The sequence below is a fragment of the Nomascus leucogenys genome, chromosome 13 (genome assembly GCF_006542625.1).
Source record: "Nomascus leucogenys isolate Asia chromosome 13, Asia_NLE_v1, whole genome shotgun sequence".
Classification (NCBI taxonomy): Eukaryota; Metazoa; Chordata; class Mammalia; order Primates; family Hylobatidae; genus Nomascus; species Nomascus leucogenys.
In genome coordinates, this window is record NC_044393.1 from 12719099 (window position 1) to 12735678 (window position 16580).

Genomic DNA, 16580 nt, shown 5'->3' on the forward strand with positions numbered 1-16580 from the left:
AGCTTTTATGCTACACTGGCAGTGCTTAGTAAGTGAGAAAGAGCTCACAAAGCTGAAAACATCATCTGGCCCTTTCCAGGAGAAGTTTGTTGACCCCCTGGTATATCATCTTTTTGTGTCTGTAGCCATTTTTATTAGAATACTAATATCCTTCTGAGTTGAAACACCTCTTTATATGTAAATGACTTTGTCACATATACTGAAAATGTTACACTGTGTTTTGTGCATAATTTTTATATACTTAAGATCGGTTCACTTTTTCCTTTCCAGTTTCAGGCTTAGTAGTCACCCTGAGATCATTCTCCATCAGTCTTTTAGGGCACCTCTCTCTAAGGATGATCAGAGACCATGGCAGACTCACAACTGCTGGCCTCAATTCTGTTCTGAGAAAGGGACACTTTCTCCAGCAGAGCACTTGCCTTTGTCACACGGCCTCTCCCTGCTGGCTAAGCAGAGTCTGCTATAGCCATCCCCTGACTTCACGCAAATGACACAGAGGATTCTGGGATCCGCAAAAGAAAGAGGATCAATACTGTACAGGTTAATTAAATGGGCCCTGAGTTCAAATCCCAATCCCCCGTCACCTGCTAGGGAGAGTATCAGTCTGCCTGTCTCTATTTCCCCATCTATAAAATGGGGATAGTGATGTTACTAGGAGCAGTGTGAGAATTAAATAATAGTCCCTGACACTGTATAGGGCCTGGTACACAGCTCTCAAGAAATGTGAATGGCGAGTATGTTTTGGTAGAGAGAAAGACTCCAAACAAGTAACAGATCAGCAACCCATTTGTCAATCGAATGAAAAAGGAAAATCAGCTTCCTTAAACCAAGGGACCTAGGCTGATGGTGCAGGGTCCTTGGGGTGGGCTAATGCAGGCATTAAGCACCTGCTGTGTGCATGGTGCCATGCATGAGTGGGGCTACTTGAAAAGAATGAGGGCACCATGGCAGGAATGTGGGGCAGCTTCCAGGAAGGGGCAGAGCACTGCATGTGGCCCCATTTGGGAACAGGTAGGAGGAGAGGTACAGTTGCTTGCTTAGGGTAGATTATTGGAGGAATAAAATGCTGATGGCAATAATACAGGAGAGTGGTTCAGCACCCAAACCTCAGAGGCCGACTTGGGGAGGACAATCCTGGCTGTGACCTGAAGTTTCCCAATCCCTTTCTAAGCTTCTGTGTTCTGTTCATAAATAACTGTTATTGAGTACTTCCCATGCACCAAGGCATCATCTAAGGGATATGCGGGGAGGGAGAGCATCAGCACAGCAGGGGATAGTGAGGAGACAGGAGTGTGACTGGGCTGGGGGTGGCCACCAAGGGGGGCTTTGCCAAGGAGGCTGTTTGAGCCTTGGGTGACGTGAGCGAGAAGGAAAAGTGTTAGACTGGGGAAAGCATGATGCTACCCAGAGGAGCGGTGTGAGGAAGGTGAGATAAGAGGAGGAACAGGGCTGAGTGGGGGACAGACAGAGACCAGGAGAAATGGCATGGTGAAAGGACACTGGGGTTCCCCTGCACCCTGGAGCTCAAGTCTGCAAATGTGGGACCTCCCTGTGGACCCTGCATGAAGTGGTTGAGCAGAGACCCCCTCTCAGAACTTAAAGCCCAGTGTGGCTCTACTCTGTCACCACCACCTAGCAGGCATTTCTGTTCTAAAACTTTCTCCTTGTTGGCAGTCAGGGGGAGCAAGTGCCGAGATTTCAGAAAGAGGAGGTTCCTACCCAGAGAGGTTTGGGTGGGAGTTGAACTCAGGGCCACCTCACCACCCTCAACAGCAAGAAGGTCTAAGTGATAGGGTCACCGAATTTTCCAGATGCAACTCTTCACTTCTATCTGAAAGTAGCTCCCAGAAAGCAGGACCATGGGATGCATCCAAGGGGAGGGAAACATGCTTCTGCCTGCTTGAAAAGTTTCCTTACTTCCCATCCCCTGCCCCAGCCCTGTGTTCTGAGAAGGGAAACAGCCCTTTGAGAGGGCCTTGGTGCCAGCGTCTCTGCCTACCAGCTATTTTTAGAAAGCTGAGGCTGTGGAAAGTTTTCATTAAGGATCCACTCCTCTCACTTCCTAGGTTGAGAAAACAGGAAGCCCTTTGGAATCCGGGCTTTGAAAAGCTTCACATGAAGCTGCTCCGACTCCACCTGCCCCGGGCATTTGGCTTTCGCTACATAAGTCCTACACAGCATGGTCAGCTCATCACCCCTGCAGGGAGCACTGAGAGTCCAGGCTGACAGTCCTTATTCAGCTTCTGGTTTAGGGCCCCTGGGAGTCAGCTGTTACCCGGTACACAGTAGATGCCCAACTAGTGCTGGTTAAATATATGAATTCGTCCTCTACATTCTCCACATGTTGGAAAAGTTATACATAATGTAGGTATTTCTAATACATATCTAATACATATATACTGGTCTACAAACCAATACTGGCTGAACACTGGGCACTGTGATCTTTACTTGCATTATCTCATCCAAGCACCTCAGCAACCTGGGAGGTAATATTTTTAGATGCAATTTACAGATGAGGAAACTGAGGCACAGAGTGGTTATGTCACCAAAGCAAGTTTCACCAAGCAAGGAAGTGGCAGAGGTGGAATTCTAACCCTGGCTGGCTCTAGATGTACATGCTTGTGGCATGCCTGACATTCTGGCACAAAACAAAGCCAATGGTTGCAAAGCACGGAATTCAGAGTCCAACACGAAGCGTGGGGATTTTGTTAACCATCATAACCACCAGCTATTGAACACCAGGCACTGTGCTGGGCGCTGTTACCTACGTGAATGCTTAGCGTCCTCACAACAGCCTGAAAAGGTACGTGCTATGATTCCCACTTTACAGAGGAGAAAATTGAGGCATGGAGAGATAACATACAGTCAGAGAACGAGCTGAGAATCAAACCTGGTTCATTCAGCTCTTTGCATTCCCCGCCTCTCACTGTTATGGAGGTTGCAGACCATCTGGGCAGGGGTTTTCCAGGGAAAAGCACCCTGAACCTAGGAGGGCCCAATTTTGACCATGGAGAGACTTCGGGCAACTCTGAACATTTAACCCTCACTGCCAATGTAACTTAAGGCTAAGGTGAGAAAAGGAAGTATGAGGAGGTATGGGAAGAATTCAAAGTCAGAACCAGGAAATGGGAAATGAACCTGCCTTTGATGGGACTCCCAAAGGGGTCTGCATCCTCATCCCTTCCACCCCATGACTAGTCAATATGGTCTACCTGCAAAACTGAAGGTGTAGGCATACCTTAGGGAGCATGCCTCACGGATGGACTGTCACCAATAGCACCTTCTTCTTTCCAAGAATGTTTTAGGGAACCTTTTTGCAGGATCCACTATCCTAAGATCTCACTGCCCTAATTCTAGTAATTAGTACCTTACCCAGTGGCCAAAGTGGGAGAAGGTAGCTTGCTTCTTGATGCCAGTGACTGGTACTGCTCTTGGTTCCCTGCTAGGAACTCCACACATACTTCTGGAGAGGGAGGTGATCAAACTTTCCCGAGCTGGCACATGATCCTTCACCTGGTTGTGCTGAAATGGAAACTATGTTTATGTTGATGGCTAGTCAGTCTTTGGGGGGCCCTCACTTGCTCTTTGTAAGGGTTCCTCTTTTGAGAACCGTAAGTTTTATGGATCAAGAAAGAACACGTTTTATCAGACTTAATCATATAATAGGCATTTTCTGGATGTGGAAATAGTGGAAGTAGTTTGGTACACAATAGAAAGCCTCAAGCAAGACATCAAATGCAGAAGAGGAGAAAGTTACTTCAAACATGCCCTATGGCTCAAATCCATTTTTGCCACAAAGATTTCCATTTCTGCCACAAAGATTTGAAAAAGTTACCATTTGAGCAATTTTCACTAACAGATCTTTAGCACAAAATATTCCCTGAAGAAAATATGATATAGGAAAGCATTCCTTATATTAAAAATTGTCAAATATACAATCACAAGGAACAACAACAAAAAAGTATTTAAAGAAATAGAGATGGGCAGAGTGGTTCATGCCTGTAATCCCAAAACTTTGGGAGGCTCAGGTGGGAGGATCGCCTGAGCTCAGGAGTTTGAGACCAGCCTGGGCAACAGAGTGAGACCCTGTCTCTATTAAAAATTTAAAAATGTAGCCAGGTGTGGTGGCGTGCACCTGTAGTCCCAGCTACTCGGGAGGCTGAGGCTGCTAGGAGCCATGATCATGCCATTGCACTCCAGCCTGCGTGACAGAGCAAGACCTTGTCTCAAAAATAAATAGCCCAATAGAGGTTCTAGAAAGTGAACCTGATGCGTGTTTTCGGTGCCCTCTCACTCGCCCCATTCTCTCTCTCTCTCCCCCCTCCTCTTTTCTTTTGTAGTTAATGAAATTATCAGGAAGGAGTTTTCAGGACCTCCTGCCAGAAATCAGACGTAAAAGAAGCCATTATAGCAAGACACCTTCTGTATCTGACCCCTCGGAGCCCTCCACAGCCCCTCACCTTCTGTCTCCTTTCATGTTCATCTCCCAGCCCGGAGTCCACACGCGGATCAATGTATGGGCACTAAGCGGACTCTCACTTAAGGAGCTCGCCACCTCCCTCTAAACACCAGAGAGAACTCTTCTTTTCGGTTTATGTTTTAAATCCAGAGAGCATCCTGGTTGATCTTAATGGTGTTCCATCCAAATATTAAGTGCCTGCTGACCAAAAGCACATTCTGCACAAGACAGGACACTGGAACTCACCTGAGAACAGAGTGACTGGAGCTTGGGGGGATGGGCGGGGGACAGAAGATGTGGGCGCTGTGATTAAACCCCAGCCCTTGCGTTCGTTTTTCCAGGTCACAGATACAGCTCCTGTACCTTTTGAAGGAAAGGAGTTCTCAGAGCAACCAAAGGAACGTGACCCAAGAGCCCAGCTTACAGGCTGAAGAAACCCAAAACCCTCGATAGAGACAGAAACTGAACTGTCAGTCCTTAGAGCTCGCCCAGTCCATGCCACAACTGGGCCACAGCTAAAGCTTTATTTTTGAATTCTCATTCCAAAACCAAACTGTCCTGCCCAGACAAGATCACCTGTTAAGACTTCTTGGCGTTAAGTTATGACATGTATACGCGTTTGTTATTATTTTTTTTTCTGCTTTAAAAGGCTAGCCAGGGCACCTAGCACTGGAGCTGTCTTGGCGAGCTGTTCTTTAACCCCTGCAGCACGCAGTCCTGCTAACAGAATTTCCATAGACTTGGGGGGCTGACCCAGGCTGCAGAGAGCAAGCACCTGTCTGCTGCAGCTGTACAACCTGGATGCTTTGCAAGGTTCCGGCTTGCTTTCTTCCTAGCAGCCAGAGTGCTTTTCCGTAAAGCAGTGAAGAATCTCAAGCATGTGCATTTAATTGAGGAATAGCAGAAGAGCTAAAGTAACCAAGAAAAGAAGTGCGGGTATTTTTGTTAAGTAAAACAGCCCAAGTGCTTCTGGAGGTGGTTTCTACCAAGATAGAGGAAAAGGGCTGAATTCCCTCTATATCCTAAATTCAAAGTGGGACAGTCGAGCTCGGGATGCGCTTCCCAGCTTCATTGGTTAATTTGACCTGAACCTATTTAAAGATCCCTTCTGCCCCTGAAGACCTATCTGCACTAGAATTCTAACATGAAGAAATCTACTCGAATGCATCCTTTACTTTGAATGAGCTCTGTTCGGTTGCATGTTATATGTGATTTCCTTCCTCCCAACTGTTTCCACTGAGTGCACCCACAGTCTCCCCTAGTCTTCCTCTGTGGGTGTGATTTTTGTGATTTTTACAAACAAAACCCTTGAAGTTCTTGGCAGATGTGTTTCTGTTTGCATGTACTGCAGATACCCCAGGACAAGCGGGGGATTTATTTTGCAGCCATTCAGTTGTTTCCTCAACAAAGTGAAAATATTCTTAGCACTCAGACTGTACTTAGAGTGTTTTCTCAGTCCAGTCTGTAGGAAGAAGGCCTCAGAAGAAAGTCGTGGCCACTCAGTGCCCACTGTGGGCTTTGTAAGTCCTGGCTCTCCCGTCAAGGTTACCCAGGGGTAAAAGCTTCCTGGGAGTGGGGCCAGGTGTGCTTGGCACTCCAGATAGAAGACAAAATGCTCAGATTCCTGAGTGGGGCCAGGTGTGCTTGGCACTGGACACCAGTGTATGCTTGGCACTGGCCAGGTGTGCTTGGCACTCCACATAGAAGACAAAATGCTCAGATTCGGGCCTGTGCACTTGTATGCAACCTGTTGGTCAATACGTAGCATTTATTTTTCCCTAACAATGAATGACCTTTCCCTCACCCACCCTAAGCTCAAAGACTTTAGCAAAATTCTCTTTTAAATAAACAGAATGCCAGTAAGAGGTTGACCCCTACCATAGAACTTCTGGGATGCTAAATACTTCCTCACGAACAAAATAAGTTCTTATATAATTTCCTTATACTAGCAGCTTCACCTAAAGAATTTTCTCTCCAGCAATATTGACTTCACTGGGGAAAAGCCAGGAGTGTGTGGTGAGTGATTAGTTCTCACTTGACCTGGCTAGGACTGGCTAGGAGCCACTTTTTGTACATGAGGGAATTTGGGCTTTCCTCAGTTATCTGAATGTTTTACCCAAGTGCCTTCCTGCTATTGTAGCAAAGTAGCTCAGCTTCCTTGTCCACAGGGTGAAAAAGGACTAATGCATTTTCCATCAGTTTTCTAACTATGTTAGCAAAAAGGGCCTCCTGGTAGCTCAACCTCCTATACGCATGTGTATGTGTAATACACACACAAATAAACCCCTCTGTTTTTCTAAGACATCTTAGCTGGATATTATAGGAAGCACTTTCATAAACAACTGTACCAAATCGCAAAGGAAAGAGAAACAAAAGCATTAGATTTGAGACATAAACAGGCAAGAGAAAGTGTATTAGGAACTGACAGCTATCAAGGAAGTTTTGTCAGTTACAAATGCTAGGAGGAAATTTTGCCAAGAAGGATGGCTCATGAAATATTTCCAGTATGGGAAGAGGCAATAAGATCCTCTAAGAGAATGAGAAAGTAGGGGTGTCTAAATGGTAAAGATGGGTGTGTTGCACGTGTGTTAGAAGGATCTCAGTTAAGTGAAGGTTTGCACTTGCTACATCTAAGTTAATGTAAATAGGTAGCACTCTGACAGGTCTACCATGTTTTGCTGAATGTAGTATATTTGCAAAGTTTGCAAGTCTTCCTGTATTGTACAAAAATGCTGCTGCTTGATAATATGTATAGCAATCCAGATTAGTATGTTATTAAATTTTATTTTCTTACCTGTATTTTTATGCTTTTTACCTGTCCTCAAAATATTACACCCCTGTTGGAATTAGATTTATATTTATAAATGGTCATAAATCTTTTTAAGTGTCTCTTTTTACACATAGGTTTTTTTTTTTCTTAAGAGAAATGATGTATTCTTGAAACATTTGTTACTTATTCCAGGAAACAAAAACCCATATAATAAAACCCCCACTCAGAGCCTGTTAGTCACCTCTCTAGAAGATGGCATCTCAGGAGAAGGAATGGCTTTGTGGAAGAAGGAACCACCCTTTTTCTTGCTCAAGAATTATGCTGACTTCAGCCCTGAGCCTGGATCTAGTCACTGAGAATCATCAAGTGTCTAGATCCTCCCCCCAAAATAAGTAATCTAGTAGGTGATTTCGATTTTAAAAAATTGACACCAAAACCCTGCCTGCATTGTAATGGAATTCGAAAAGAATTCATGTTCACAGAACCCAACTTTCAGGCTAATATTTACAGAGGGGACCAAATCTAAATCCTGGTAGATAACTCCTGTATGCTTTATCCAAAGGACATCCACAGTTTTCCAGCATAGCCATAACCAAGGATGAATTGATTCCTTCAAAGAACTGGGAGGCACGGATATTGCATTTTTTGTTTACATCCAGTAGCCAAGACGCCTCAGTGAGCCAGTCTTGGGCAGAGGCTGTCACATTTAGGCAGATTGGAAGTTGGTATGTTCTAATTCTCACTCTGGACTACAGTGAGGCTGAATTTATCATGTCAAAAAAAAAAAAAAAATAAGACCTTTCCAAGTGCTTTCTATTGCTCAGAATTGAACGAATGTTTTCATTTCAAGTTTACAAGAGGCATGGATGGAGTTGTGACGTTCTTGACAAGCTGGGCTAACCTTTCCCGAACTTGTTTCCCGGAGGCAAGGTGCTTGGTGACCCAGCGCATCTTAACCTTGGGTCTCCTAGGCTCGAGGCTAGGGCATTACCTTTCATGGAACCAAAACAGCCAATTGCATAGCAAGTATTTTCCTGAATTCCAATTAAATGCTTAAGAAAAAGCAGCATCCTATAAAATTGTGATCATAAACATCCATTTCCCTCAGCTTTTGTGAGTGCCCTGACTTACAGCCAACATCACTGTTTAACTCAGCCTGTTTAAAAACAAACTTTTCTGGTGGTTGATAACAGAGAGTTGCTCCCTGAGCCGTCAGGGTCCTGAGAGCTGGAAGTGAAAGGGTTATTAACATTCTACCTTTATGCAGCTACTGGCTGACTAGAATAAACTCCCTGCTGAGTTCAAGCTTTGAATGGAATGGATGCAAATGATGTTGTTTCCATTAGAGCAGGTGCTCACAGCATTCTGATTGGCCTGAGCAGACCGAGGCTATGGCTGTTGGAACAAGCTTTAGCATCCTGGACATCTTGTCAAAGAACCTCACTCACCCCTATGGCCTCTGCAGCCCTCAGAGGAGAGAAAACCAGTACAATTCTCCAACCAACAGAGGTCTCTCCAACATGGTGCTGCTGGCAGGCTTAGGTTTAGAAAATCCTGACTGTTAAAGGCGTTTGAATACATCACATTCCTATGCAAATGTTTTTAATCTCCAGTTTAATGTAGTTTATTTTTCCTATATGTAAAGTATTTTTATACGGCTTGTATCATGATAGTTTAGCAATAAAACCGTTGGAAGCAACAGCTACTTTGGTGTATCTTTCTTTTCCAGAGAGGCTACTCAAATATCCCCTTTACATTTTGGGCTCCCTCAGCAAGGAACATTTTGTGTGTGCACATAAGTGTGTGCGTTTATTCCTCATCTCAGCCCTAGGAGGTAGTCTTAGCCCTAGGAGGTAGGTACAGTCCCACTGTGCTTGTGACTCAGGCTCAGAAGCCACTTGTCGGAGGTGACAAAGCCACATGGTCAACCTGAATTTGTCTGATTCTCTCCAGCACAGCTCTGCTGTAATCTGTGCATTCATAAAAGAGATTTATGATGCCCACCTTAGACCAGCTTTCCAAGGGTCGCAAAGCATTCATAGTCAACTGGGCTAAGCCAGCCACTTGGAAGGCAAAAGCTATCATTTTTATTTAAGCATCTTGCAAAATATCAAAGTTAAAGAAAAAAAATGCACCTTATACCTTCAAACCCACAAACATAAGTACTAGAACCTTCTAGCCAAGTTCCTTCTTAAAACAGCTTTTGCCATCCTAGGTAGCTAAAGCACCTAAGAGGTTTGGAAGTAGCTATTTTTAATGTCTTAATATGGTTTGAACCTCCTCCCACCCTTTAACCCCAGGGAAATGGGATACCTGCCCCAGGCCCTGTGCTTTAGGGACCCACTTCACCCCACCATATCCCCACACTTGGAATGTCTTCCTGGGAATTTTCCAGCCCCCCTATTCCAGTGCCTGTAACCAGCACTACCAAATGGGCAGGGGTCCCAAGCTCAGACAGGGACCTGCATGGGTCCTGGCTGCTGGAAGTGCCTATCTTGAAATAGCCTTAGTCTCCCTCTCGTGGCTGGGACCAGCTGGCTCCCATTTCTCCCCTTCAGATGCCACAAAGAGCTCTAGAACCTGCACCTACAGGGTCCAGGCCAGCTTCCAGAAGAGTACCCTGGTGAGCAGATTGCTCCTGATGGCTGGTGCAGTATTTATTTTCATTGTGATTTTTGTGGGATGGTGTGAGACCGGATCACCAGAATGGTGCTGATTTAGGAATGGCCCAAATTGCTTATGCAGACAGGGGCCCCACAAAAAATATCCGCCCAGGGCTACACCTAAGAGGCAACTGTGCCCCACTAAGATGATTGCTGCCGCTGCGGCCAACTGTTTTGCTTTAACTCACTTTCTGAAAACTTTACACCACTTCTCCTGAATCGAAAGTCAAAATCACTTAAGCAGAGGACAAGGCTAAAACTATACAGTCACTTTTAAAAAAGAAAAAAACAAAAAACAAGTCTGTGTTCTACATTTATATTTAAGCCACACTTAATAAACACAAATTTGGCCTGTGCCTCAGTTTCCCCAGATATAAAATAAGGATTCTAGTCCCTACCTCACAGGTACTGCATGCTTAATCAATATTAGCTATCGATCCACCGTCCCATCATTTAACAAACAGATTCCAGATTCACCTAAGGCTTATCATGGAGCCTTGAGCTCATCTTGAGACCTCATTTGACTAATATCTGGAAGAAAACATTTAGAGCTCTGACTATGGGATTTTTTCTAAATAGATCATTAAAGCCAGAAACTTGAGTTCATCCAATTTTCAAAACCTGAGATAACAAGGAAGTTCGTACTGGAGCATCTTGGGGTCACTTTGCCAGGAGTTTGCAAATCTGAACATGTTCCTTGCTGTATCCAACAGCATGGTGTAGTTTCGTACAAAGGAGCAGAAACAGAACAGTGGTTTCGTGCCAAGTTGGAACTTAAGAAGTGGTAAGATTGACAGGAGAAAACAAATGCTGACTCCTTCTCAGCCTCTTCATGTTCATACATTGGGAGGAAACTGGGTTCCTGGTAGGACCAGGTTGAGTATAAAATAACGCTGAGGACAGAGGCACAGAACCACAAGGACCTTTAAGAAATGAAAGTGAAGTCATTTCTTTTGTCTGTGGATCCCCAGTAGCTGTGATGAGGTATAGGGGACACACTTGCTGTAAACCTCATGACATTTTGTGGTACAAAGATGGATGAGGTCGGACCCAACTTTCTCCAAAAAGGGCTTCTCACTCTAAACCACCTCTTGGCCTGCCCTCCTGGTAAAATTCAGAAGTTGAGCTTTGTAAATGGCCCGATGAGGAGTTATCAAAGAAACGAAACCCCCTGCTGTATATCTGCCGTGTCCCAGGCCCTCTAGGAATCCCTGATTTACTAAAAACTTCAAGCCCTGAAACACTGCGCTGGACTCGAGACAAGAAGTACAGTGACAATTCACTCTGATTTCCAGGGGCTATACTTTTTACATCAGTGATCCCTAAATTTTTTGTTGAAATGGGGACACTTCATCCTTCTACGAAATACTGACAAAACTCCTTGAAAGCACATTGCTAACAGTTTCTGCTGCTGTGCAAAGTGTCAGAGGATATTTGATTCAGAACCCTCTGCCCTTAATACCATGAGAAAAAAGCATTCACAGGACAACCGTGGAGAGGGTTGTATTTACACCTTCACATACACACGTGCCAGACTCCTGTGTGACCTCCCCCTCAATGTGCCTTCTTCTCTTTGGTAGCCAGGAGGCATTTTGAGTTCAACATGCCCCTAAATTTCCTGATTCCCAATCTCCTCTTCCTCCCTCTCCCAACACATCAGTTTATGGCAACACCATCTACACAGTCGCTTAGTCAAAATCCTGGGAATAACCCCAGATCCTTCACTGTCCCCACTGCCCACACATCACCAAGTCCTGCTGGGTCCCTTCTGAAATCATCCCACCTCTATGCCTCATGCCTACCAGAACACCCTCATCTCCTACCTGGATGACACAACAGCCCTTTGCTGGTGTACTCCCAACCTCCCTGTCCACACAGCAGCCAGATCGAGGTTAAAGCAGCCTCAGATCCCATCACAGCCCTGTTTAAAGCCCTCCACGGCTTCCCTTTGCATTCAGGATGATCCGAATTCCAGGCAAGAGGCTCAGCCATCTTCCTCGGCCGCAAGTTCTCCAGCCTCCAGGCCTCTTTTCTGTTCCTTGCCCAGACCACACCATTCCCCACCTCTCTCTCTCTCCTCCTAAAACCTGAAACGCTTTGACCCTCGAGTTTCATGGACTGGCTCTTCCTCATTCTTCAACTTTCCAATCAAATTCTTGTCCTCAGAGGACTTCAGTGACTGCTGTCGTGTGGGACCTACCCTATGCCCCGCCCACACATGCACTCAGCCTGGCGTGTCAAAAACGCTGTTTGGATGGCCATGTGCATGTTTGCTGTCTGTCTTTTGCCCCTGTAAATTCCATGGCGGCGACGATTGTCTTGATTTGCTCAATGCCGTCTCTCTACACCCTGGCATGCGGTATGGTAGGCCCCCAGGAACCGGGTGTTAAATGAGCAAACATGCCTTTTCCTGTGCATGGAGAACAATGGGCTCATCTGGAATGTATGGAAAATTAATCATTTCCTAATATTTAACACATTTTATAAACCAAACAACTGACTCAAGGGAGACTTTCCTTCTGCTCCATATGGCTCGGTTTATTCATCTCTAATTACACAGCAGTGTATTCCAGCCTGTCTTCTAGAAAGAGCCAGTTCCCTTTGCTACAGAAAGCCATAAAGACCATGATTCCCTAGAATCATAAAGACCATGATTCCCAGGCCAGTTGTCTGCTTTCTGGCAGCCTGCAGTCACCTGTGGCCCTCCTGCTTGTAAAATGCTCACTGCTGTGGCTCAACAGCTCCTTGGGGACAGGTAAGAGAAGGGCCAGCCAGCCAGCTGCCGTTTACAAGCCAAATCTGAAACCAGCTTCTCGGGGGAGTCTGTTTGACAAGGTGAATAATGGATTGTTTGCAGCGGAGCGAGGTGCGGCCAGCGCCTGTAGCTTGCTACGTTAGGTGGTGCTAACGCGCTCCGGCTGGGCGCCTCTCCATCTGGTCCTCCCCAGATACACCTGCAGCCGTGCAGTTCGGGAGCCCACGTTCTCATTTATCCTCCCCATGGTGCAAATAAGCCAGGGCACCCTCTGTGTGGTGCTGGGGTCTTTGACACGGACCTTGGCCCCTGAGCTGGGTTCCAGGATCTGAAGGTGCAAGGGCAGGCTTTCCTAAAATCTGCCCTGTGGACACCCCCCCGGTTCCCAAGACCAGCACTGCCCAGAGTAGGTCCAGGGCTCCTCGGAGAGTCGGGCAGTGGGGGTCCCAGGTCCCGTGACTTCCATCTCCCAGGGCTCATGCCCTCCCCTCCAGGACGAGTCTCTTTTGCCATTTATCCCTGTTTACGTCACTCTCATCTCATCCCCTGCATCTCACTCTGACCCCCAGATTGGGGGTGTGGGGCTGTGGGGCAGAAAGTGGGGTCTGAGCCTCATGAAATGGTGCTGCCCATCCCTCTGCACCTCACTGCCCACCATAAACAAACCCCCACATCCTCAGTGTTCCCTCCCCCAGGGCCTACGTGTTTTTGTCCTAGCTGAAACCCACCGCTCCTGGGCCCTGTCTCCTTGCAGGCCTCTGCGACAATTAGCACAAACTTAGTGGCGTAAAGCAACACAAATTCAACACCTCACAGTGCTGGAGGTCCAAGGTCCAAAGCAGGTCCCATGGGGCTAACATCCTGGTGTCAGGAGGGCTGCGCTCCTTCCGGGGGCTCTGGGGGAGAAGGTTTCCTTATCCTTTCCAGCTTCTTTGGAAATAAACATGGCTGCCCGCATTCCTTAGCACTCAGCCCTCATCTGCTGGGCCAGCCATCCCATCACTCTGATTCCACTCCCAGCCTCACGACTCTTTCTCTAACAAACTCTCACATCTCTTTCTTTTGCCTCTAAAGACTCCTGTGATTACATGGGGCAAACCTGGGTAACCCAGGGTACTCTTCCTTTCTCACTGGTGATTAGCAATCGCACCTGCAAAGTCCCTTTTGCTGTAGAAGGCAACACATCCACAGGTGATGGGCATTAGAACATGGACATCATCACGGGGCCCTTATCCTGCCTGCCATGCCAGTGTGGCAGTGTTCAGAGGTGATGCCTTTAAGTGGTGACTCTGGGTCCTGAGGGCTCTACCCTCGTGAATGGATGAATCCATTCATGGATTAATGGGTGAATGGGTTATCATGGGAAGGAAACTGGCAGCTTTAAATGAAGAGGAAGACAGACCTGAGCACAGCACATTAGCACACTCAGCCCCTCCCCCATGCAATGTCCTGTGCCACCAGGGGATGCTGCAGAGTCCCCGTGAGCAAGAAGGCGCTCATCAGATGTCGCCCCCGGCCTGGGACTTCTCAGTTTCTACAACTAGAAAGAAATTCCCTTTCAAAATGCCCAGTTTCAGGTATTCTGTTATAAGCAACAGAAAACGGATGAATACATTGTTCAAGGCTCACAGACCACATCAGTGAAGAACACAGACTAAGCAAAGTCTCCATCCGAGTGAAGCGGACGTCCCAGCAGGGTGCAGAGGGAGGGAGAAAGGCCTCAAAGAGACCTGGAGCTGATCACGTTTCAACCTGAACTCTTGCATTTCTCCTCCCTAGCGCCGTTCCACCCCAGCATTTATTTCATTTCGTGGGACACCGTCACCCCGGTCACTCAGGCTAGAAGTCCAGCACCATGCTTGGCCCTCTTCCTTCTCTGACACCCATCTCCAATCTGTCAGGAAATCCCATCAGTTCCCTCTTTCAATTTTATCCCGAAACTGACCCCATCTCAGCCTGGCACTCTTCTGAGTCTGGTGTTTGTTTCAGCGCCGCCTCCTGCTAGGACTGCTGCGGTAATCTCTCGGCTGGTCTCCCTGCCTTTCCCCTTCTGCCTGTCCTCATCACAGAGTGATCCTGCTAATCTCAGATCAGGTCCCTCCTCTGCTCAAGACCCGCAGTGTGAAAGACAAAGACCTTAAATGGCCACCAAAGCCTTCCACTGCCCACCTCCCTTCCTACCTCACCTCCCAGTACTCTCCCATCTTGCCCTCTGCTCCAGCCCCCGATCTCTCACTCTCAAACACGCCACACTGCCTGCATCTCAGGGCCTTCGTCCAGCTGTTGCTTCCACCTGGCATCTCTTCCATTACATGTAATAGCTCTAGATGTCAGCAGAGACACTGCCTAAGCTCCCATCCTAAAATCAGGCCCACTGTATTCTCCGTGGCTACTTGGACCCAAACAGATGCTGCTATAGTTTGGTTTATCTGATCGCCCTCCCCTCACAACCGCCGCCATATCTCATGTTGAAATTCCATCCCCAGTGTTGGAGGTGGGGCTTAACAGAGGCGTTCGGATTATGGGGTGGATCCCTCATGAGTAGGGAATGCCCTCCCTGGTGGGGGGTGGGGGTAAGTGATTTTTCGCTTCATTTGTTCCCATGAGAGCTGGCTGTGAAAAGGAGCCCGGCACCTCCCCTCTCTTGCTTCCTCTCTCGCCAGGTGACCTGCACACATGAGGTCCCCTGCCTCTTCCACCATGAGCGGAAGCAGCCTGAGGCCCTTGCCAGAGGCAGATGCCCCATCTTGAATTTTCCAACCATCAGAACCATGAGCCAAATCAAACTCTTCTCTTTCTAAATTGCCAGCCTGAGGTATTCCTGTGTAGCAACACAATCTCTGAAGGCCTGAGTGCATCTGTTGGTAAATGTCCTTCAGCTGCATCTTAGTGGCATCTCGATGGGGGGAGGGGGTGGTAGGAATGATCTACCTGGTGCTGGCACTCAGGGGTTGCACTGTCTACAGAGAATTTTAAAACAGTATTTCAACAATTGCTCTGATTTTTATTATCACTAGGTACTGGCTTTTTTCTTTTTTTTTGAGACAGGGTCTCACTCTGTCATCCAGGCTGGAGGGCAGTGGAACAATGACAGCTCACTGTGACCTCTGTCTTTTGGGCTCAAGCAATCCTCCCACCTCAGCCTTCCAAGTAGCTTGGACTCCTGGTAGCCACACCCTTGTGTGATCCCCTACCCCTGATTGTGGGCTGGACCTAGTGACTCGCTTCTTAGATTACAAGAGGTAATGACTTCCATCTTGCCGGCGTTCTCTTTATCTGAGTCTTCTCATTTGCTCCCTCTGATGAAGCCAGCTGCACTGTCTATGTGGAAAGAACCCAGAGCAGCTCCTGGTCACAGACAGTGGGGAACTGAGGCCTTCAGTCCCAGCCCACGAGGAACTGAATCCTGCCCACAATGGCTGATCTTGCTTGGAAGTGGATCCTGCCCCAGCAGAGCCTTGAGATGACCATGGCCCCCGCTGACTCCTGACTGCAGCCTGGGAGAGACCCTGAGCCTGGGGGCCCAGATAAGCTAAACCCAGATTCCGGGCCCATGGGAGTTGTCAGATAATGAAAATGTGTTGTTTTAAGCTGCTATATTTTGAGGTCATTTGTTACAGAGCAATGAAGAACTAACATATACAGAGAGGTCATGTAACCAGGCTGAGGCCACATAGTCTGTCTGGGGTCGGGGGAGGGTCAAGATTCAGGTCCAATTTGTCTCCTAGAGCTTGTGAGTTTTTTTGAGACAGGGCCTCACTCTGTCATCCAGGCTGGAGTCCAGTGGGATGATGAAGACTCACTACAGCCTTGACCTCCTGGGCCCAAGCGATCCTCCTGCCTCAGCCTCCCAAGCAGTTGGGACCACAGGCTTACATCACTGCACGTGGCTAATTTTTTAATTTTTCATAGAGATGGAGGTCTTCCCATGTT

At 47.2% G+C, this 16580-nt stretch overlaps 1 protein-coding gene across 2 annotated transcripts in view; it reads left to right on the forward strand.

Annotated features, from left to right (window-relative positions):
• Nucleotides 1-8928, forward strand: part of NFATC2 (nuclear factor of activated T cells 2) — a 155026-nt gene extending 146098 nt beyond the window's left edge. Inside the window, exon 10 of one of the 2 annotated variants that reach the window (XM_030826421.1) lies at nt 4341-8928. In XM_030826421.1, the coding sequence (XP_030682281.1) occupies nt 4341-4396 (56 nt within the window). In that variant the 3' untranslated portion in view covers nt 4397-8928. The remainder of the gene's footprint in view (nt 1-4340) is intronic. The other variant, XM_030826422.1, reaches the window with a different exon arrangement.
• The last annotated feature ends 7652 nt before the right edge of the window (nt 8929-16580 follow it).